This window comes from Cyprinodon tularosa, unplaced genomic scaffold (assembly GCF_016077235.1).
Source record: "Cyprinodon tularosa strain WSP-4 unplaced genomic scaffold, ASM1607723v1 ctg950, whole genome shotgun sequence".
In the NCBI taxonomy this organism is placed as follows: Eukaryota; Metazoa; Chordata; class Actinopteri; order Cyprinodontiformes; family Cyprinodontidae; genus Cyprinodon; species Cyprinodon tularosa.
The window spans coordinates 1-22,484 of NW_024039730.1; the positions used below are offsets into that span (position 1 = coordinate 1).

The 22,484-nt window shown below is 38.0% G+C and overlaps 1 protein-coding gene across 1 annotated transcript; it reads right to left on the reverse strand.

Annotated features, from left to right (window-relative positions):
- Positions 1 to 7,021: 7,021 nt before the first annotated feature.
- On the reverse strand, positions 7,022 to 10,225 carry LOC119776704 (ATP-sensitive inward rectifier potassium channel 1-like). Its single transcript, XM_038275279.1, has 2 exons — positions 10,097 to 10,225; positions 7,022 to 8,871 (listed from the first exon to the last, which is right to left on the reverse strand). Exon 2 carries the CDS (start codon positions 8,848 to 8,850, stop codon positions 7,732 to 7,734), a length of 1,119 nt encoding a protein of 372 aa, XP_038131207.1. The 5' UTR covers positions 8,851 to 8,871; positions 10,097 to 10,225; the 3' UTR covers positions 7,022 to 7,731.
- Positions 10,226 to 22,484: the final 12,259 nt, after the last annotated feature.

Genomic DNA, 22,484 nt, shown 5'->3' on the forward strand with positions numbered 1-22,484 from the left:
CTGATAATCTTTGAATATGTTTGATTTTGGGTTTAAATCTTATTTTGTTTCAGGAACAATTTTGTTTAAAGAATGTTAATCATTGTGTTTTCTGTTTATATTTAAAGGTTTTTCACCTACTACTACTACTACTACTACTAATACTGCTACTACTATTGTTGATTGAACTTTCAAATAAAAGACAAAAAAGGAAAGAATCAACTTTGGTGTGATGAGTGAAATCCTGTGAGATCTCTGGAAGCAAACTGCCTTTTCAAGTGGGGGAAACCTGCAGTTAAAATACCAAAACAAAGTGTGAACCACTTGACATATATATATACGTATATATGTGTGTGTGTGTGTTTACATACATACAGGAGTCATGGAACTGTGCTTACAGATCCTTCATATTTCATGTACACTAATAACTTGTGTACATGGTTCTTGTTGATGGCATTAAAATCATTTCAAATAGCATTAAATTAGAGTCACTCATTCCTGTATGAACCCTGTGAGCGCTTAATTTAATATGACATATTAAAAAAATCCCACCATCATCCAGCATATGTTCAGTTTCTGCCCAAATATATATTTATATTTTTGTAGATTTTTGTAACGGGGATAAGGATAATTCGAAACTGCTTTTTTTGAATGAACTTGTTCTCTTCTCCCAAACATCTCTTTTCATTCCTGTAATAAGAATTTTCTTTTGAATGGATTTGATTAAAGTTTAAGTCCCTCGGTATAAAATAAATATTTTGATGGAGATGAGAAATCTGCTTCCTCGTTGGTGAATAACCAATAGTTTGGATCCAATCATTTAAATAAACGGTGTTAGTTTTTTTTTTTATATATATATATATATATATATATAAGAATTGTGCTATAATTTCTAGTCACCGATCTGTTGCTGCTATATTTTAATTTGACGAACCGGAATTTGTCGATGTTCTTTTTCCTGTTTGGTGCGATTGCAATTGCGGATCTTGACCTGGCCGGACCTTATGACCACAGTGTACCAATCTTCTGATGGCTACTTCCAACAGGATAATGCACCATGTTATAAAGTGAATCATCTCAGACTCATTTCTTGAAACTTTTCCACTTAAGTTATTGTGAATTGAGCATATTGACAGACAACATTTTATTTTTTATCTTAAATGCAATTTTTTTTTTTTTTTATAATTACTGCTCTAAATGTATTGCTCTGTCAGCTAAAGATCTGTTTTGGTCTCTATACTTTAATTAAATAAATCAATTCAAGCTAAAATGTAAGAGGCTATACTGAGCCTGATCTCTTTGTATCAGAGATTTTCTTACCTTTTAAAAAAATCTCACTTGGAGTAAAACCCCCCCTGCAACCCTGATTTGCATTTGTATAGCTCACAGCATGTTCATTTACATGTTAAAGCCTCCCCTAGAATTCCATGGGGGGGAGGCATGGGGGGAACACTGCCTAACAAAGTCTACGTCGATTTCTGACAATTTACGGGAGTTTTCGGCGAAGCCTGCAAATTGTCGTAAACTGCAGTTCCACGACAATCTACAGTGCCGCATATTGACGAAAATCCCACTTTTCATGCAGTGTCTGTCATGCAGAAATGTCTACAGTGTGTTAGCACTGAAAGGTAAATTTTCCTTAAAGTCTTAGTTAGATTGCCCAAGATATTACTCATTTCAGTGACATGTTTATTGGAACATACAGGGTTCTGCAGGTTCTTGGTTCAGACGGGCATGGTGACACAGGAAAGACAACAATCCGGTTCAGAGTGGAGCTCTACTCCAGCTTAAATAAGGAGAGCTCTTAATGAACTGATGGAAAACAGCTTTCCATGCTGAGCCCAAGCTCCCCAGGCATGGATCCATGGCGCCCTCTGGTTAGCAAGGCCCCGGATCCTAACAGTCATACGTCTCAGATGTAGAAGCGTTGTCTTTCTGCACTGACTGCATAGAGGGATAGTGCACCACCTTTTTCTCTGTAAATTACATATGAAAATGTTTATATTGGCTTTAAACTAGTGTTGCGCCGATGCCATTTTTTGGCCCCTATACCGATACCCGATACCTGGCTGTGCAGTATCGGCCGATACCGATACCATAATAATGTAAAATTATTGCCATCATGGCTTTGTCAAGCTGCTGCTTAACTTTGTGTAGCAGGAAAAAATCTAATACAAAGTGAATCCTGTAGAACTTTTTATTGCCTACCAGGAGTGGGTGACAATAATTGAATAAACTTATGGCTCTCAAAATGGTATCTGTGCCCTATTTGTTGGTACTTGCCGATACCACCATTTTAAAGCATGCATCATAACAACAACATGTTGATCTTTGCCTTGCAGTTCGCAGCTCAGCTGATTTTGTTTTCCAGTATAATGTCCTTCAAAAATGTAAGGTCAAGCGTCCACTCTGTGTCCTCCAGCAGTGAGATATCTTCACCTCTGCGGTGCACCCGAAAGTAAGAAAAAAAGCAAAGAACACTCATCATCTGCTTAGCCATCAGATTTTGGTGTGTAGCAGCCAGTGTTGGGAAAGTTCTCTTTCTACGTGAACTAGTTCAAAGTTCAGTTCACACATTTTAAAATGAACTAGTTCAGTTCATAATTCAAAATTTTGAACTAAGTTCACGGTTCCAAAAAATGAACTACTAGTTCATAGTTCTTTTTTTTTTTTTATATATTGCTCAATTACACCATAGCCTACTGTAGAACCACAGAGAGCAATTATTTTATCAGTTGTAACACTGAAACTGTGCGTCAGATTTCATCTTCATATCCAGTTTTGAATCCTTATCCAACCAGGGTTTACATTAGCATTGAGGGGACAGCATTTCCCCATTGTTGCTTTAACGCTTTGTTGCTGTCCATTCACTTCACACTAGTAGCAGCTGCCACTTTAACCCCTACAGTATATTCTCAAAAACATCAGGAAAAATGTGCTGCTTGAATGGTCTTTTTTATGATGAATTATTAAAAGAAAAACAGGAAAGTAGTCTTTAAGGTGCAAATGTTTTTTTTTATTTTAATATTTTTTTTCCATTTGAAATTCCATTTCAGTATATATCCCGTTTCAGATTTGCTTTAGATGTTACTGAAGTGCGGATTTTTTTTACTGAAAGCCGGCGGGCAAAGTTTGCAGAGAAATGTAAGATTGTTGCCATCATCCTCACCAACCACCTGGTTATAAAACTGTTTTAAGTGATCATACTGCTGCTTTGTCACATCCATGGTCGTCTCCATGCTGCTGTGGCTTCAACGCTGCATTTTGTTTTGATGACGCACGCGTCTGTAGGCTACGACGCTGGTAGCTGGTGTTGCCAGATTGGGTGTCCCCCCCCCCCCCCCCCCCCCCCGCTACATATTAAGGCCTGTTTACGGTGTGATTTAGCCGGGGTTTCGCCTGGAGGGCTCTATAGAAATCTGGCAACCTGTTGAACGGAGTTGAACTGAGAGAGCGTGCCGTTCACAGACACCAGAATGAACGAGTTCACAATAACGTTCATCAGGCAGTAATACCGTACGTTCAGTTCACGTTCGCCCAAAATATGAACGAGTTCATGAACTTTTGTTCAATGAACGCGTTCAGGCACAACACTGGTAGCAGCAGATCACCATGTTCAGCTGACAGCACCTCTAACAGCACCTTGAAAATCCTGTGCTGTTTGGCTTTAGATCCGATGCTGTTTATTATTTTTACAATCGGAGTCATTACATTCTCAAAGCCGATATCATTTGCACATAATGCCTTCTAGTGAATGACACAGTGATAATGTGGACATTTTTGAAAGGCTGGGTCACCTTGACAGTGAGTGATGAAACCTGTATGTTGACCGATTATAGCATGAACTCTGTCTGTAGTCCTGGCTGCGAGCATTTCCATTGTTATCTTTCTCTGTATGAAAAACTCTTTCCCTGTTTTATAAATGTCACCTTGCCTTACGGTTGTCTTTAAGGGGAGTGATGTCAGGAGTTCCTCATTGTGGAAAAAAACATCATCAGGATAAAACAACTGCATTATACTGCTGCTGTCTACGGACTTCTCACACTTGATGCCACCTAGACTTAGCCAGATCCTGATCCAGCTGATTAGCAAGGTTACTAGAAATCGTACTGTAGATACCCTCAGCTGGAGAAGATCAGATTGATTCTGATCTCCACTTTTCTTCTTCATCAGAAAATATGTAGCTCAAACTAGGCTTTTGATGTTTTTTGTGAATTTTTATCCATTTTGTTAAGAAAGTCTGTTGTTCACCCAAAGCTGCCTTTAGCTCACAGACACTGTGAAAAAGATACAGTAAGTTTTCTTTTTTTCAGTCATTTTAGGGAGTGGAAACTGCATTAACCAATCACATTCACTGTGTCCACGAGTGTACTCTCCATGACGACTGACTGCCATGCACAATATTGAAATGACGCAGCTCCGGAGTGAGTTGTGCCATTTTTTGAACAGGCCTAGCAGGCGACTCAAACGATCTGTAGGGTCGACCGGGCACTGTGTTTGTGTCTCCTGTTCTATAGTCTGTAATCTATACACAAGCTTAGATCATATTTCGTTCTCATAAACTCCACACGGAGTGACAGTGTGAAGATTAATTCAATTAATTCTTGGATCCGTAGTTCCCATATGTGTGCTTTTACTTCCTGGTAAGCATGAGAAAGGATCACATTGTATGCTCTCTATATTAGCAATATCTTAAAGCTTATAGTCTATCTACCAATATTTTATTATACTTGTCCTAAAGTCATTCCTAATTTGCAAAAAAATCCCACTCCTCTGTTTTACCTGATGTTGACTCCTCATGTCAACAAGATCCTATGTCTCAGTTGGTGCCAACCGGCTGGATTGCTCTGTCCAATAAAAGCTTTTTTGGCCTTTCTTGCCTTCGATTTCCAGTGGAGAAACTAAAACTTTAGGCAACAAGCAAAGTTAATTCAGTTTAATTCAGAATATTTATATGGTGTCAATTCGCATCATGTCATTTAAAACGTCTTTATAAAGTCTATTCAGTCAAATCAGAATGTTTGAAAAGTACTTTAAGGAAACCCAGATTGCATGAGATCATTAACTGGAGCATTCAGTCCTTCTGAAAGAACAGCAGTGGACATTTCTTTGCTTTATGTCCTTGATGTTCATTATACTATGCATGAATGTTGAAAGAGAGGTAAAAAAATATATATATTTGAACAAAAATAAAACTTATCAGAACCAGGGTGAATGTGAATAGTTATCTATCAAGACCATTATGGGATTCAAGCTGGTACATCATATTTGTGCCGGGGTCAAGGGAAAGGCCGGATTAAACAAGGGGTTGGATCAAGAAACTCACCTCTTCCAACACTCAATAAGCATGCGCAGAACAGCTTTTTAACCAACAGATGGTGCAGCTGTGCCATTTGAGGTGGCTGTGTTTTCACCTTTCTATTTTATCAATTTCATCACCTAATTGAGAACTGGAGCCCTGTCTTTATCCAACTTAACCTTGGAAAAGTACAGGTTAAATGAAGCAGCAGACATGTCATTTAAGTCTGGTCCAGACAGTACCAAAATTTGTTGCATTTATGTCTTTAAATAAGCTTTCCTGTACATACAGAATGTTTTCATCCCTCCATTATACAGTGTGTATTTCTTTGTATATTAACAAATACACACACACACACACACACACACACACACACACACACACACACACACACACACACACACACACACACACAAAGAAAGAGAGGGACTGTATTGGTTGCTTTATCTCCCTGTCAGTGTTTAACAATTGGAAAGATGTTGTTTTTGTTTGTTTTGTTTTTTTGGAACTTTTGGTTTGCCTACATCTTGTTTTTTTTATGAAAGATTAGTTTTATTTAGAGATAAGTATCTCTTTTTTAACCTACCTTCTCGGATGCTAAACAAAGCCCAGTTAGGCAGTAAAAGTTTCAACTCATTGAAGGGATTCAGCTCCTGGGGCTGCCTTGCTCCAAACTTGTCACTGGTACTATGCAACCTATTCTGTCTGCTTTGGTTAGAGAGATGTTGGTATAATAAGAGCTGAAAGTCCTCAATTAACGTCTATGCATTGCAAAGAACAAGGTTTATGAAGTTAGAGGCAACTTTTATCTTCAAGGTTTTTTTCGTTAAATGGAACCACACTGAAACATCTCATTAGCTGAATTATCAACACATGTGGATTGCAAGTGTTAGTGTGGGTGTTTAACAGTTACCATGGCATGAAAATTGAATCTATAGGAGTAAAATCTGACTTTATTAAAGGCCACCTGTAGGTGTCTGGTCAGATATATTTAGAAATAAGAATGCTGTCCTGCAGTAATTTCTCTTGGGTTGTGCTCTTATGAGTTGTTATACAGAAAAAAATAAAAAATAAAAAAATAAAATATATATATATATATATATATATACATATATATACTTGTTGAAATATGTTCTTAATAGCCATTAAGTACACCAACCATCGTGAAATGAATTATTTTATTTTTTTTTAACCAGTGTGTTTAAATAGTTTAATATATATGCTCATTTGTAAGATCCATGTAACATTCACTTTAAATAATCAATACAGCATCACTGACGGGCTGCCTCCTGGGAGTTCTACACTTTAGTTTTTTGGCATATTAAATGCCCCAGCCAGAGAAAAGTTTGCTCTTTTTTTTTGCAATCCGCAATGTTAGAGTAGATTTCTCTGTTGTGAGTATTAATAAGTAGTTCATTAAAGAATTTTACTAATTCTTCATTAAAGGTTTGTTGATCTTATAATACAACTCAAGCTTTTTCATACAGGATGTCCAGAAATTTCCTCAAATAGATAGTTCTGGTGTCATGTTCAGACTACGGTAGGCTCATTATGGCTTGTACACTGTCATCTTTCATTTTTCCAACCATTTCATCTGAGCTTTCCTGTTTGATGTAATAACTTAGCTTTGTTTATAGAGAAAAAGCTGCTATCAGGGTTAGCTTCGGTTGCTTTGACCTTCTGGTTCACACACCTGGTGTGACATTTTTCTTTGGTCTAGTGTGAAGAAAAATACCACAAATACATGTTTATGAATGAAAAAATATAGTTTATTTTAGGGTACATAGAGAAGAAAATCAAATCAAAAAAGACTATACAATATAAATGGGTTTGCTGCATGCAACCAAGTTAAGCATTTCCTGAGAGATGTATTCCCTCTTAATAGGGTAATTTGTGAAGAAAAAACAACAACAATATTACTCACAGCTTAAAAAGACTGGCTGAGGAGACCAGCCCTTGACTAGTGCCTTTATCTGAACAGTTTAACATACTGGTTCAAGTAAAAGTGTTGCTTTGTGAAAAACAGCCTATGTTAAATATTCCAAAAAACTCCTTCATCAATTACCTTTTTGGTGTTTCAGCCTGTTATAGTGAAAGACACTGAGATGTAATACCAAAGGTAAAAGTAAGGAAGTCTACACATCGTCATTCAAACATCCGCAGTACCAAAGAAGGGTTTTGTTTACCAGGCTTCATCAGCTTACATGACCTGAACTCCAATCTGAAAACAGGTTTTTCATCAGCAGACAATCACAGGTGTGGTTTTACATACAGATGCATACAAAACTCACAATGAGTGCCCTGACCCCTCAGGTTTTTATCTGTGGTCAATACAAAAGAATAACAAATCATCTGGTTTTGATTGTCTCAGGTTTAAATCAGTTTTTACGCCATATGCCTCTGGGTCAGCCAGGAAGGCCATCATAACTGTCTGTCCTTTGAGAATCAGTGTTTCACATCTTAGTGACACTTTGAGGGTTGTCGATTTCGATCACTTCAAAGCCCCGGTTGTCAAGTCCGTCTCTAGAATGCAGATGGTGTCCCTTTATGTTGTGGTAGCAGTATGCACAATGTGCAGTGGCTACCGGCACCACTTTGGAGAAGTTGGAGAAATCTACTCTGTATTTGCCCTCTTTGCTTCTGGAGATGATCGGCAAGAAGCTGTAGCCCCACATGATCTCCTGGGGGATAAAGGAGGTTCTCACCTGACAGGAAGAACTTGTAGACTCTGCAGTACCATCTAAGAATACCACAAGCTCAAACTCTTTCTCATGTAGAGTGTCTACCGCCATGTCGAAGAATGGGCTGCTCTTGTCAATAACGTGATGCAACGTGAGAGGGGTTACAAAGAACAGGTTGTCCTTTCCAGCATCTACCATGAACTCAATATTCACTTGATCCATGATGATCGTCTCACCATCTGGTGTGGTTGTCGTTCTCAACAGCTTGCCATAGATGTTGCTTCCAATCATTAGGGTCTTGCGAAGGTTGGCTACTCTGATTGACAGGCAGAGAGAGCCATTTCTGGGACTGATGACAGCCATCTCACTAAATGTGATGGTCTTGGCCCTCTTTTTTGGCAAGGAGATCTTGGACAGGATGATTCCACACATGAAGCAGTTGATAACCGCCCCAATGAGAGACTGGATAATGATTAGAGCAACAGCACCAGGACATTCAGGAGTGATTGCTCGTCCACCGTACCCAATACTTGTCTGGGTTTCAAGTGAGTAAAGGAAGGCTGTAGTAAGTCCAACAACATTGTCAACGCATGCAGTGTGATCAGCAGTGGGCTCTTGCCATGTCAGATCTCCGTTGCTTCGGGCAATCCAGTACCACAGCAGGCCAAAGAGAAACCAGCTGAGAGTAAAAGATGCAATGAAAAATAAGAGGACAAAACGCCACCTGATCTCTACAAAGGTGTTCCAGAAGTCAACTAGGAAGGCGAAGTGGGTGCTATACTTGATGTTTCCGTACTCAATGTTGCAGCGCCCATCTTTAGTTACTAATCTGGTGCGTCGCCTTCTCCTCTCCAGCATATAGTCTTGGATTCGCTTGTTTAAGGTGCTCATCTTTCTTTATAATTCAGTAACCTATAAGACAAAAATAGAAGGACATATAATGTCAACACAATGCACATCAATTAAATATCATGCAAAATAAGCAAATGGTATTAATAAATGGATGAGTAGCTGCTACTTTAAATAACAGCATCTGACTTGGGTGGATTAAATAACATTAGGAGGTCCTGCAAAAGGTTGACTACATAAAAAGAAGAATACAACTTTTTTTCTTTAGTAAAAAAGTAAGCTTAGGAAAATACTTTTGGTTTTACATGTTTATATTTTCTTTTTTTTCCTGCAGCTTTAGGATTGTGCCCATTATGCTACTTTTAGTATATAAAGCAGTACACACAAGTGTACTAAACTTTAAGTTTCTAATGAAGACTCTGCTATGCATGGAATTCTGCTTTAGGTGATGTGTCTTGACAAAAGAGAACTTAATATGGCAATGCAGTTATTTTGGAGACCATTACGACAGGTCCCATAAAAAAATCTAGTGCAAAGCCCTTGTTCTTGCCCAGTCATGGAAAAAGCCATGTTAATTATGTCATGTCTGTTGGTGAAATGTGACTAAACAATCAGTGTTGTGAGTTTACATTTTTTTAGCAGTGTTCAAGCACCACAGTAAAACAAAATTGGATAAGCACACAGCATTTCTTGTTTCACGAGCTCTAACCCACTTTGAAGTAGACTGTGTCATTCCATACCTAATCATTAGGTCAGCAGGTTTTCATGCATTAGTTTTGCAGTGAAATCATTTTAAGCATTTAGGGATTTTGCGTATCATAAGTCATACTAAATTATAGCTTTGCATGGAAAATGACCACATGCAAAAATGAAGAGATGTTGACTGAGCCTTAAAAGAGGCTTCAACACAGTTTTAAAGTCAAAGTAGAAGTTCTTTGCTGGTATGTGCAGTTATCCCTGTTTATTTATGCAACTATTTAATTCAAAATATCACAGAAGACTTTTTAAACAGTTTGGTTGAATTAAATTAAAAGCATATAGCAAATGCCATTCATGCATTATATATTTTTTTCTTTCATCAAAGACCTTTTAAGTCAGTCTAATTTTATATGCTGTGTGTGTCCATGGGATTCGTAAACCTTTTTTAGTAAAAACCCTCAGAAACATTTTATTTAACTTAAATTTTACACTTGAAATCCAGCCTTAGTTTCTGACTTAGTTGCTGTTCTGCTCGATTAACCAGTTCTGCATTTTGGTGCAAAATGAAAAGAAATCAACTGGAACTCACCAAAATGAAGAAGTTTGTGCAAAGCATCCAAAGGTGAATGAATGACTGTCTCCTCCGTCTTTGTGGTCTAAGGCAGCTGAGGTGTGTCCTTTTCTGCCAGAAGAACCACCTTGTGTGGCTTTATACTCTAGTGTGTCAGCGTGTCAGAATCAGTCTTGATGTTAACGCCCACAGGTACATCAACCCCCCCACCACCATACCAAAACACACCCACGCATATGCGTACAATTTTCTGGCACTAAAAAAGTCTGTTTTGTCCACAAATGCCATGCACCGAGGACCGAGATGACCTCTGGCGTGCAACTACTGCATTAAGTCTTGCTCTACATCCAAAGTTGGTTGTTCCGTGTTTGAACCATGGTTTTGTGTCTGAACTCACCTTAAAGAAGCCAGTGGAGCTAATGTTGACAGGGTAAAGGCAAAGCCAGTACCTGTAAGTGACTTTGGTTTTCAACATTTAAAATGTCAAATAGACATGAACTGTGCAACGTTTCCATGCATGCAGCCCTAAGCACTCCCTTTAGAAATAAAATTCAGCTCTTACTATTTTGAACTTTGAAGATGTGAGATTTAAATGTGTTTGATCCAGAAATGGATCAAACGAAGGTGTTATAATTGAGCTGATGCCCTAATATGTGTATTATAGTTAAGCCAAATGGTATCATTTACTGCAAATAGTTTCAAAACTGTCAATCTGTAATAAGCATTTCTTTACTCAGTGCAGTATTTTTCTAATAATGAAGTAATTAAGAATTTCCCTTCAGTCTAGGGGTGAGAGAGAGACATCAGAAGCTGTAAAAGATGAGAACATGACAAAGCCAAATAGATTCTCTCTGGGTTTTTATTTGGAAACAACCTATTTAGGAGCTGCAGATATGTGAATGCTGGGGGTAGAGAAAGTTGTGAATAGTGAAAGGATTGATTTTTAAAAAGTGAATCTCATTACATTCAAAGCACGCTGCAGTATTACCTTACATGCTGTCCACTGTTTATTCTTCCAATATTTAATTACTATTGACATAGCAATGAGAGGGCTCACAATTATTTCTTTCAATTTTAGGAGTTTGTACCCATATAAAATGATTGGTATTTGCTTATTTTAATTGCATGTCTATTTTTAGTGTCAATCTATCACCAAATTTTATTGACAACTTTGTTTTATACTGTTAATTTGCAATTACCTGTGAAAATATTGCCTTAAAAATACATACTGTATTGTAGCTGTCTCGATTCTTGTAAGGGTGCATCAGCAAAAGAGCGTTTAATATGATAAAAATAACTTCAATGCAAGAAAAATATCTCAGCTTTATTGGTAATTGGTGTACAGATTGAATTAGTTCTAAAGAATCAAATAAGGAAAAAGCTACGCTTTGACATTTTTCTAAGGAAATATATTATTTTGGGGCTTTTTGGATTTCTATAAACAATTTGTGAATAAAACATGAAATGAGGATTGTTTATTTTACTGACAGAGATTTATATGCAGAGAAACTGTGATGGTGACAAACGTCTTGGCAGCCTCTGCAATGCATATTGCTCTTGAGATTTTCTTAGTTAATCTAGAATAGTCAGGTGATTTGCCCCGCATCATCTTTCAAGTCATCCTTTTCTGCCACTACCAAATCCTTAAAAACAGTTTTGATATTTTCTTCTCCAAACTAAGCTGTTGGTATGATGTTCATCAATACATTGCTATCATTAACCTGACCAACATTTTTAATTGGTTCAAATATTTTGTAAAAAACCTTAATTCAACTCAATTCAATTATCCTTTATTAATCCCCGAAAGGGAAATTCAGTTTCAGTACAGCCCGTCTGGGGATTGGGGGTGGTGGTGACTGGGTTGTGGGGCAGGGGTCTGAGGTATCCGAGGCCTTGCTGCCATAAAAGGTGCTGCCGTAAGTCAGCTTCAGTCTGCTTTTCTTATGTGAAGAATCAAATGCATCAAATACTCAGATAGTATCAATTCATTTATTTCAGCCATAGCTCTTAGAACAAAGTTTCCTTTAGAAGAAATAATGTTTCGGTGGCCAGGCATTGCCAGAAACTCAACATAACTGTCCTGCTTTTGTTGGGTTTGGGACTTCCAGATGTTGCCACTAAGGGAAAATCAAATTGTTAATTACCCCCACTTTCGGTTCAAAACAATGGAACAAAGAAAAAAAGGCTCTTGGATGCAGCTTCACCTGAGCTAGAAGTTTCTAAGTAGTTAACCAGTTTTATATTTTAATGTTTCTCTAATTTCAACATTATATTTTCACTTGTTTATTACCTGCTCCACAGGTACTTTTCTCCATTCCGCGAAAGCAATCTTAACCGCAGAAGATGTGTAGAAGAAGAATAAAGAGAATATTTTAGGACCCTGTTTTAACTCACCCAATTAAACTTGGAACAACATTAATCATCCAGGTTTACATCTGAGCTAACTTTATATTTTACTGTGCAATTTCTTCGCACAGGCCACAGATTCCCCGACATTCAGTTCAGCAAAAAGGGAAGAAGTGAAAAAGCTCCTGGATGTAACTCTATCTTTTAGCCCATGATAAAAAAAAAGAAAAACATTTTTATATATTTCATCAAGTTAGCAAATGTTTAATTTTCTTATGTCTTTAGTAAATGTACAAAAAAAAGTACATTCCAGGTAAAATTGATAAGTGGTAGGATAACAAAAAGTTTATGAACAATTCATATGACTCTTAAGTCAATAGAAATAATAATTTTATATCAGTTTTAACTTTTTGGGTGTATAGTCCAATAAGACAATAGCTCAATACTTTAAAGAGCTTGAAGGGAAACCAGTAAAGAAATAGTTAGGATATAGAGGTTTTGCCCTTGAGTGAACGTGAGTATTTGTGAGCAGAGAGGGTGAGAACTAAGAGAGGGTGCAACATTTTGCTGGGTCATCATGCCACTGGGCATTCATATTCCATATCCATCATTCTCAGAGTAAAAATGGCACAGAGCTAAATGCCAGCCACTACAATCCCAAGCTGTGCAATGTGCTTGTCAAGAGTTTACCTCCTGTGGCAATAGCAGTATTTTCTAGAATGAATTTCAAAAAGGGGATCCTTTGTCAATTTGCATGCGTTTCTGCAATGAGATATGGCTTGGAAAATCAAGATGCATGCTCAAAGGAATAAAACAAGCTGTTTAGATGAACTTAAGGCTTAGGTCTCCAGTATGGTTTGCCAGCGCTATGTGCATTCCAGTAGAAGGCTAGGACAAAAGCGTTAAGGCTTGAATGTGAACAAAGAAAACAAGTCCTGCCAGGCAGTTAGAGTTTGCAGTGATTTTCCTGCAGAGTCGTTTGATTGCCTGTTGAATACCTGTCCAGCTTCTTTAAAAACAAACAAACTACATATTTTCATAATGAGATATTTAATGTCCCATTATTTAAATGTCATCTTCAAATAAAGTCTGTGAATTATGAAATGAAAGAAGCCTGACATGCACCAAAATTACAGCATGGTTAGATGTCATCAGCTTACTCAGATTTTGTGAATTTAGAACCTAAAAGTTTATTGGATTTCATTAGAATTTTCTTAATGATAGATCAAAAATTACAAACAATTAACTGTGAAGTTAGAGTAAGAGCAAATTACAGCAATTCATTATAGCTACCGATATGTTTAGGTTCTTACCCCTGTCGGAAGGTAAAAATTGGTTCAAGTCTCCTGTCTATATCTTTTTCTAGAATCATCCAGCATTTGGCTTGATCCAATTTCCAATAATCTCTGCTGAGTTTCCTTGTTCCTGCAGAAAGAAAACATCCCCACACTATGATGCTGCCTTTGTGGGGATTGTGCGTTTAACAGTGATATTTTTACACTGTACATATATATCGTTTGTGGAGCACTTCCTTCCTCATGTTTGGTTTGTCTCTTACACTTACAGCAAACAGCTAACAAAACTTGTTCTTGGTTTCTTTCTGCTGTTCTACCAAAAAGTGAACAATTAATAGATCAATCAGAAGTTATCCCGTCAACGCTTTTTCTAAATAAATCTGTAGATTGCTGCAGCTGCTCCAGTGAAACGATTAGTCTTTTGAGCTGCCCTCTGATTGATGTTATTTTTGTTCAGGCTTTTTAAACGCATTTTTATATCAGATGACGTCAGCATTATCACTTTTTTTTTTAAAGCTGTTTGAATGAAACTTATAATTCATACCTATCTTCCATGTCTTTGGTTGCAAATATAAATAAAAGCATTAGTAACAACCTGTAGTATTTTAAGAAACCTCACCTATAAACCTTGGTGTGGAAAAAAACAACACATGACATTGTTAAAAATATGTGAAAAAGAATATCCTTCTGTATTCTGAAATGTTTCCTAAATAAGATGATATAGCACAGTGTGTTGTTTCTGAAGGCTTTTACTAATGAGACCATCAGTTTCTCTTATTTTATGTTTTCTCACCGTGATTACAGCTTTTCATTGACTTTAGCCGATTATGTGTAAAAAAAAAAAAATTTAAAAGGTACTAATTGTAATTTACTGATAATAATTTGATAGTTACATTTAGACTTCTGCAGTCATGCATTGCATAATCCCAAAACAAAACTCTGTAGCACTATAATTAAGTATAATTTGCATGGTAAGTATTTTCTTGGCTTTTAAGCAGGGTTGTGCATTGCTACCCAGGCTTGTTTGGAAAAAAGCTTAAGGTCAGGTAGAACGTCACAAACTTTCAGGTCGATTAAAGTCAGAGTCATTCTAACACATAAATAATACTTCAATCCAAGTAATATTCCATAGCTCTGGTTGTTATTTAAGGTTTCTGTCTTGTTGGCTGTTAAAACTCAACCCCATTCCCAGCTGTTTTGATGAATTGTCATGATGGGTTCTCAAATGGAGACCCAGTTATGCAGAACACCACTGACACAAGGATGGAAAGTTTAACAGTTTATTAAAGCACTACACACAGAATGTACTGATTCAGGTTCTGGTCTGGGTTCTGGTTCACCGGAGTCTGCGAGGGAGACAGCACAGTTAGTGACTGCTGACAGGGTTTGATTTCCACAGGTTCACTGATTGTACCTTGAGGGTTCTTGAGGTTTACTTTGGGAGAGTCACTGTTGGTTCTGGAGAAGAGTTTATCAGCAGAGTCCGTTTGCTGCTTCAGCGTCTCACATCTAGCTTGAGCAGACCTTGGCCTTGGTTTCCCAGCTCTAGTCCAGAGCTGCTTAGAGGTTCTCTGAGAATCTTCAGGGTTTGGCTCTGAGGGTCGGCTCGGCAGGTTAGCTCTTCCTGAGCTTTCACAGAGGAGGCACGGGTTTCCTGGAAACACAGAGACAGTGGTTAGAATCCAACCTGGATTCAAAGTCATGGAAATACAACAAAGATCTAGGCTTTAGCGCTGACCAACTGGAACAACACTGCGGCGTTGAGGCAAGGTCTGAAGACAGCTTATATAGTGGATCCTCTGATGATCTAGATGAGCTGCAGCTGTGCAGGAGGCTCCCTCAGAGGATCCACAGCGGACTCTGCTGGAGAAAGATGGGATTTTCTCCAGCTCCCAACAGTAACCCCCCCTCAACGACCGCCCCTTGGCGGTCCGGAAGAGGTAGATGGGCAGGAACGCTCGTACTCCTCGATGAGCGCAGGGTCGAGGATGTACGAGCCAGGGACCCACTGACGATCCTCCGGTCCGTAGCCCTCCCAGTCGACGAGGTACTGCCATCCGCGACCTCGTCGATGGGAGTCTACAATGCGGCGCACTGTGAAGGCCGGATGGCCATCGACCTCCAGGGCGGGTGGTGGGGAGTCGGACGGTGGGCACAGAGGACTCGAGGAAACAGGCTTGATCTGGGAGACGTGGAAAGTAGGGTGGATTCGGAGGGACTGGGGAAGTTGGAGACGGACAGCTGAAGGGTTGATGACTCGAGAGATTTTGAAGGGTCCCCTTGGGTCCCCTTGAGGGGGATGTCTCGAGTGGAGAGCCACACCTCCTGGCCCACAGAATACTCAGGGGCGGGACGTCTCTTGGCGTCGGCGAAACGTTTGACTGACTCGGATGACTGGTTGAGTGTGGCGATGGTCTCCCTCCAAATCCTTTGGCAGCGACGGATGTGTTGGTTAACGGACAGCACCGATATCTCTCTCTCATCTGCGGGGAAAAGAGGTGGTTGGTATCCGAGACTGACCTGGAATGGAGACTGTCCAGTGGATGCAGAACGGAGTGAGTTATGGGCATATTCTATCCACGGGAGATATTGACTCCAATCCACGGGGTTATTGGATGTAAGACAGCGGAGAGTGGATTCCAGCTGCTGGTTCATGCGTTCGGTCTGGCCATTCGATTGAGGGTGGTAACCTGAAGTGAGAGATGGTTTGCAACCGAGAGCAGAACAGAAAGCCTTCCATACCTGAGAGATGAATTGGGGACCTCTGTCCGAGAGGATTTCCTGGGGAATGCCATGAAGCCGGAAAACATGTTTAATTAGCAGCTGAGCTGTCTGGAAGGCCGTGGGAAGTTTTCTGAGGAGAACTAGATGGCAGGATTTCGAGAAACGGTCAACAATGGTTAGTATGGTGGACATACCTCGAGAGACAGGGAGACCGGTGACGAAATCAATGGCGATATGGGACCAAGGACGCGAGGGAACAGGAAGTGGTTGAAGCAGACCTGAAGGAGGTTGGTGTGAGGCTTTGTTACGGGCACATGTGGGGCAAGCCAACACATACTCCTTTACGTCTCTGTGGAGAGTGGGCCACCAGAAGCGCCTGGAGATGTGTCCTGGCTCTGAGGGTCGGCTCAAACATTGTCCAAACATTATAATTGAAAGTAATTGAACTTCATTTACTTTGAATCATTAAAAAATTAATCTAAATTAACAGTACAACTAGGGTAAAATTTTTAAATTACAAACTAATTCATAAACTGAATAAACATAGATAGAAATAATACGCCTTACCAAAATACAAGCAGAATATATCTAATAGATAGCTTGTCCAAGTAAAACTCCTTTTAACTGCTTTTTTTAAGTCACTGGTGCCTATGTATCTTGTGCTTTACTCAGACCTTTATCAAAGTTATGGAACTGCTAAATACAGTATGCTTATCTAAAATCTGGAAATTGAAAGGCCAGTAAACTCTACAACAAATGAAATATTTTGTAACTACATTTCTGTACATTCTTCCTTTATAATACTCTGCAATCTTTGTTTGTTGTCATTATTGCAAAATGGGCAGCTAAATGCAATGTATTTTTTTTAGAAGCTTGAATAAAGCTATACAGTAGGTTTAAAATTTGAATCTTGATTTTGCATTAATAAACCAGACTATATCTGAAAGTCGGTTGTAGTTGAAGTTAATATGTCTGTCTGTTAAGTATTCATTAGTCTCAGATTTGTGTGGGTGCAGCTAATCCTTGTGTTATAAGAAAAAAAAAAGTGTATGATTCCAGTGGAAGCAATAAGCATTGAGGCTATTGGAATGAATAAGGAGAAGAGAGCATCAAAGTGAGCCTGAATGGGTTCTCTGGAAGAAGAACTAGGAATCATGAAGCCAGGGAAGGTGGAGAGGAAGATAAATTATTTTACAATCCCCATGCTAGAAAAGGAAGATCTAATTCCTTTGAAACTATCCCCTCACCACTTCTCCCCCTCCAACAATACGGGGGCCCTCATGGTACAAAAGGGCTTCCACAATGTCCACATCAGATTTACGTAGACTCAACTTTATTTATCACTTGGGATTACTCCCTCAGGGAAGGAGTAATCCCAAAGGATAAATTGTGATCTTGATGTTATCAAGTGATGATGAGGTTTGTTCGAATAGATCATTTATAAATAGTATTTCTTTAGTCTGTGTAGATTTAGATTGTTTATAGGCCTAAATTGCCATAAACTACATTCAAGCATATTGGCGATCTCTACAGTCACTAATTTGTCAGCTCTCTGCTGCTGTACCAAAAAGATGTCTCCTCCATACATGGGAGACGTTCTCCCATGTATGGAGGCAGACCGGAGACCCCTTCCTATGTAAATATAAAAGCTATTTCTAAGACAAAGCAAACATAAAGATTTAGACTTTCAGTTTATAGATTAAAATAAATAACACACATGTATATATTATATTACATTTCTGTCCGTTAATCTCTGTAACTATTACACACTATAGCTTTAAGTTGAGGTAAAGACCTTTTTGGTTGGTACTTTGGTAGAGGTATCATGATTTGGGATTTTGTTGGATCTTTATACAGATAAATTATTAATTTTGTACATTTTTCTTATAAAGTTTGAAAACACTTTCAAGCTTTTTGTTTTTGTGGAAATCCAATATTTGTTATGTTGAATATTAAAACAAATCCCTCATCCTATATAGAGAAGGAGTAGGTAGTCTGATAATACTGTTAAGGTATATTAATTAGGAACCTCTTTGTTGCTATGAAACAGCTTTAACGATGAACACAGTTCTGCCCTGTATATAACTGTCTTTACTGTGCCACTGAGATTTATTTGTGTATGATGTGTGATTAATGTAAACATAGAGAAGTCTGAATGGATTTCCCCACAGAGTGAACAGCACTGGCAATAAAGCGGAAGGCGCTGGGCTTTGATCAATAGTGGAATAACCTCAGGAGGGGAAATTACACACATCCTTAATCTCAACAGTTCAGTTCCAGAAAAGGCTCTGAACCAAACACAGTATCCATTTAGACTTAAAGTTTTATTTTAAGGTGGGTCACGCTTGGTGATAATTGGCCCAGAGCTCTTATCCTCGAGGCAGCCTTTGAGATCTTTATTTGTTGCAGCCTCAATCCTTGAAAATCTTCAATCAAAGGTGATCGAATCCACAATGGCTAGAGGAAGATAAAAGAGGTAAATCCCTGCAGTGTCACTATGTTTTAGCCGGTGGAGTACATGCAATAGGAAGGAACCTGAGGGATGGCTGCAGAGTCATAAATCACATTTTAAACTCAATCCAGAAAGCAGCCCTCTGGTGGTAAATACTTACAGTGTGTTATTTGTCCCCTTTTTATCATCAGCTTTTTTATGTATGTCCAAGCATGACGCTCCTTGCAGAGCATGCAGTACCTATCACTCTGTCTTTGCCATCGAACATATTACAATAAAAACATCCACATTTATTACAAGCACGGCTAAATAAACTGAAAATCTGAATAATAAATGATCCCAGCGAATCCATTTGGCTGTTATGCAAGATTAATTTGTTATAAATTCCATCATAAGTTGGAGAGTGGAGTCACCATCATCATGACTGATTGTGATTGTTTTGTTAGGAACTGCAGTTACAGTTGTGGAAAACAATAACTAAAAGTATTTGTATATATGGTGCTTCGGTGTTGGTTAGCACAGCCGCATTTCCTTTATAAAATACATATATCCTCTTAAAGAATAGAATAAGTATAATTGTGTGTATATATATATATATATATATATATATATATATATATATATGGAATGCAGTTTCTTTTGTATAAATTGTCTTTTTTTATATACATATATAAGTTGCCATATACTGAATGAACTGTGAATATATGGAATGTAACTGAATATATTCAATGAAACTTAAAGGTATAGCAGAGGATTTTTGCAAATTTTTGAAGAGACCCTTAGACTTAGACTTGAACAACTTTTTGCGACCCGTCCTCTTCACTTAAAAAAAAAACATGCACATGCACAGCCGTGTACTTGCTCCATAGTGGGAACGCCTATTGAACACGTGCGAGAACATGCATAAGCCCATTTCTCCTCATGCACAGCTTTGTTTAAAAGTTGCTGTTTGCATCGCTCAAACAAACTTACTTTCCAAAAGAATATTTGTAAATTTTCCTCTATGTCAGACTCACCACTGGTAAGAGAAAATTGGGACGAGCACGTAGGGTGGCCTTATGTAAACATATTACTGACTGATTGACAATTAGGAGGATCGCTTAATTTGATGATCCACCCAGAAAACGAACATCCTCCACCATACCTTTATATATGTTTAGTGAAATATTTGGAAATAAAGTGGCCTCAAGGAATTATGGGCAATATAGTTTTCAAAAAACACGTATCAAACTGAATTTTCTTGGGACCATTGAAAGAACCATGTTTGGGATCTCGTTTTTCATTCTACCATATTTTTTAACACTCTCCTCACTAACAACTAGTGTTGCGCCGATGCCATTTTCTGGCCCCGATACCGATACCCGATACCTGGCTGTGCAGTATCGGCTGATACCGATACCATAATAATATAAAATAATTGCCATCATGGCTCTGTCAAGCTGCTGCCTACCTTTGTGAAGCAGGAAAAAATCTAATACCAAGTGAATCCAGTAGAACTTTTTATTGCCTACCAGGAGTGGGTGACAATAGTACAATAAACTTATGGCTCTCAAAATGGTATCGGTGCCCTATTTGTTGGTACTTGTCAATACCGATACCATCATTTTAGGGCAGTATCTGGGCCCTGTCCGATACTGGTATCGGTATCGGTGCAACACTACTTACAACCTTGGCCTATCTGATTATTTCCTTCTTCTTTTTTTTTTATAAATATATTCACTGCAGTTCTTTTGTAAACAGTTAAAGCTTAGCAGAACAATGTATGTAAGAACTAACCAAAACACAGTAACTGTCCTGTACAAGGTGGCTTTCTCATTGTGTTCTAAAAACACTTTATCTGCTTTGACAGCCGTTGGTGGTCAGAAGGCCAAGTAATACTGCTTGTACGGTTGTCTGCCTCAGGGTAGCTGTGACTACTGTACATGTACCTTCCCACTATCAGAGTGTAAATCGGTGACTGACTAAATAAAGTGCAAAGCTCTTTGAAGTCCTTGGACTTAATAATGCACTATACAAGCACTGAGCATTTATTACTTAAGTATTATTAGGTGACTTATAAAGACTGCTTTTTATCAATAAAAGAAAACATGAAAATTATCTTTCCTTTCCACATCACTCTAACATTTAACAATATTTTACATTGGTGTTTTGCAGCTTTATTAAAAAAAAAAAAATCGAAACACCATGTATCAGATTTCAGGTCAGTTTATTAACAAAACAACTTTTTTGAATGATTATCATCTAAAATTACTGTGCAAGATACACATATCCATGTTATTTTTATGTATATCTTCAAAAAACTGTCATGAAAATAACCACATAGAGGGACTTATGGGTGTTTGTTTGCATAATTGTTATTTTTATTATGCTTTGTTAAGCCCCTTTCTGTTCTTTTCAGCCTTTTATCCACTTATGGTCTTCTGATTTTGCATTTAATTTATTTGGTTTTAGCAGTATGCTGTTTTGTACCCTTTGTGTCTGGTGTAACATCCTCTGGATTATCTGTCCCCCGGTTCCCCTGCTCACTCCTCTAAATCAGCTTTTCAACACTGCCCTAATTAGAATCACCTGGATCCCATGTCATCGATAACTTCTGTTTTGGTGCATGAGCTTTCAATTTTCCATTTTTCTCTGCTAGTTCCTTCATTTTTTTTTCTTTCTGATTTTACATTGTGTTCTCTTTTGTCCTGAACTGTATTCTTTGTCATTTTTTGAAGATTTAAAACCTTCAAACAAGCATGCCTCCCCTAAGCACTTGTCTCTGTTTCTGTCCTACTTCAAACTCACAATAGGTGACCTTTTTTCGTTAAATTTCTGAGATTCCAATTATATTCATATCTTAACACAAAATAGCCATGTTCAGTTTACATTGCCAGTGGGCAAGAGGGTTTTCAATGTAAGAAAACCCAGTCAATGGCATTAAGCATGTTTGCTGCAACAGAAAAAAGAACATATGCATTTTAACAGTTTTTTTTATTTTTCTTTCTGAAAAATTACATATTTATTTGGCAGCAGGAGTCACTCTTTCAGGTCTTTGTCTAGAAGATAAACAAAGTTAAACACAAAAACACAGGATTAAGTGCATCAATCATAGAGAGAGAACATTAGGTTATTGGCATAGATATTGGAATAGATCAGGTAATGCCCCCCCTAGGAAGTTTTACAACCTAAAATTGCTACTGAAGTCATACAGATAGAAAGGATTGCTGCTGATTTATTTTTCTAATGAGAAATTACAGATAGAAATGTGTGACACAACAGCACCAGAAAAAAAAACTAATAGTTAATGGCACAGATTTTTATTGTCTTATTTATTGGTTTTATTTAAGTCTGTAGTTAACTCATAATGTATGGCATTCTAAATCCACCGTTTTTGATGCATTTTCCCAATTTTTTTCCCCTTGCTCCCTTTTTCATTTTATTTTTTTTTATCATCCTAGCACCCTGGAGCCTTTTCCTCAACAGCAGTTTTTGTGCAATTGATTATGGCAGACTCCTCTTTAACATGGCTTTTTTTCCCTTTCTGAAATCTCAATGCACACATACACACTCGTCCTTTCTTCACATCATAAACCATGCACTTGACTTT

Coding starts and splice junctions, on each gene's coding strand:
- LOC119776704 (XM_038275279.1), bottom strand. CDS start 8,850: ATGAGCACCTTAAACAAGCGAATCCAAGACTATATGCTGGAGAGGAGA.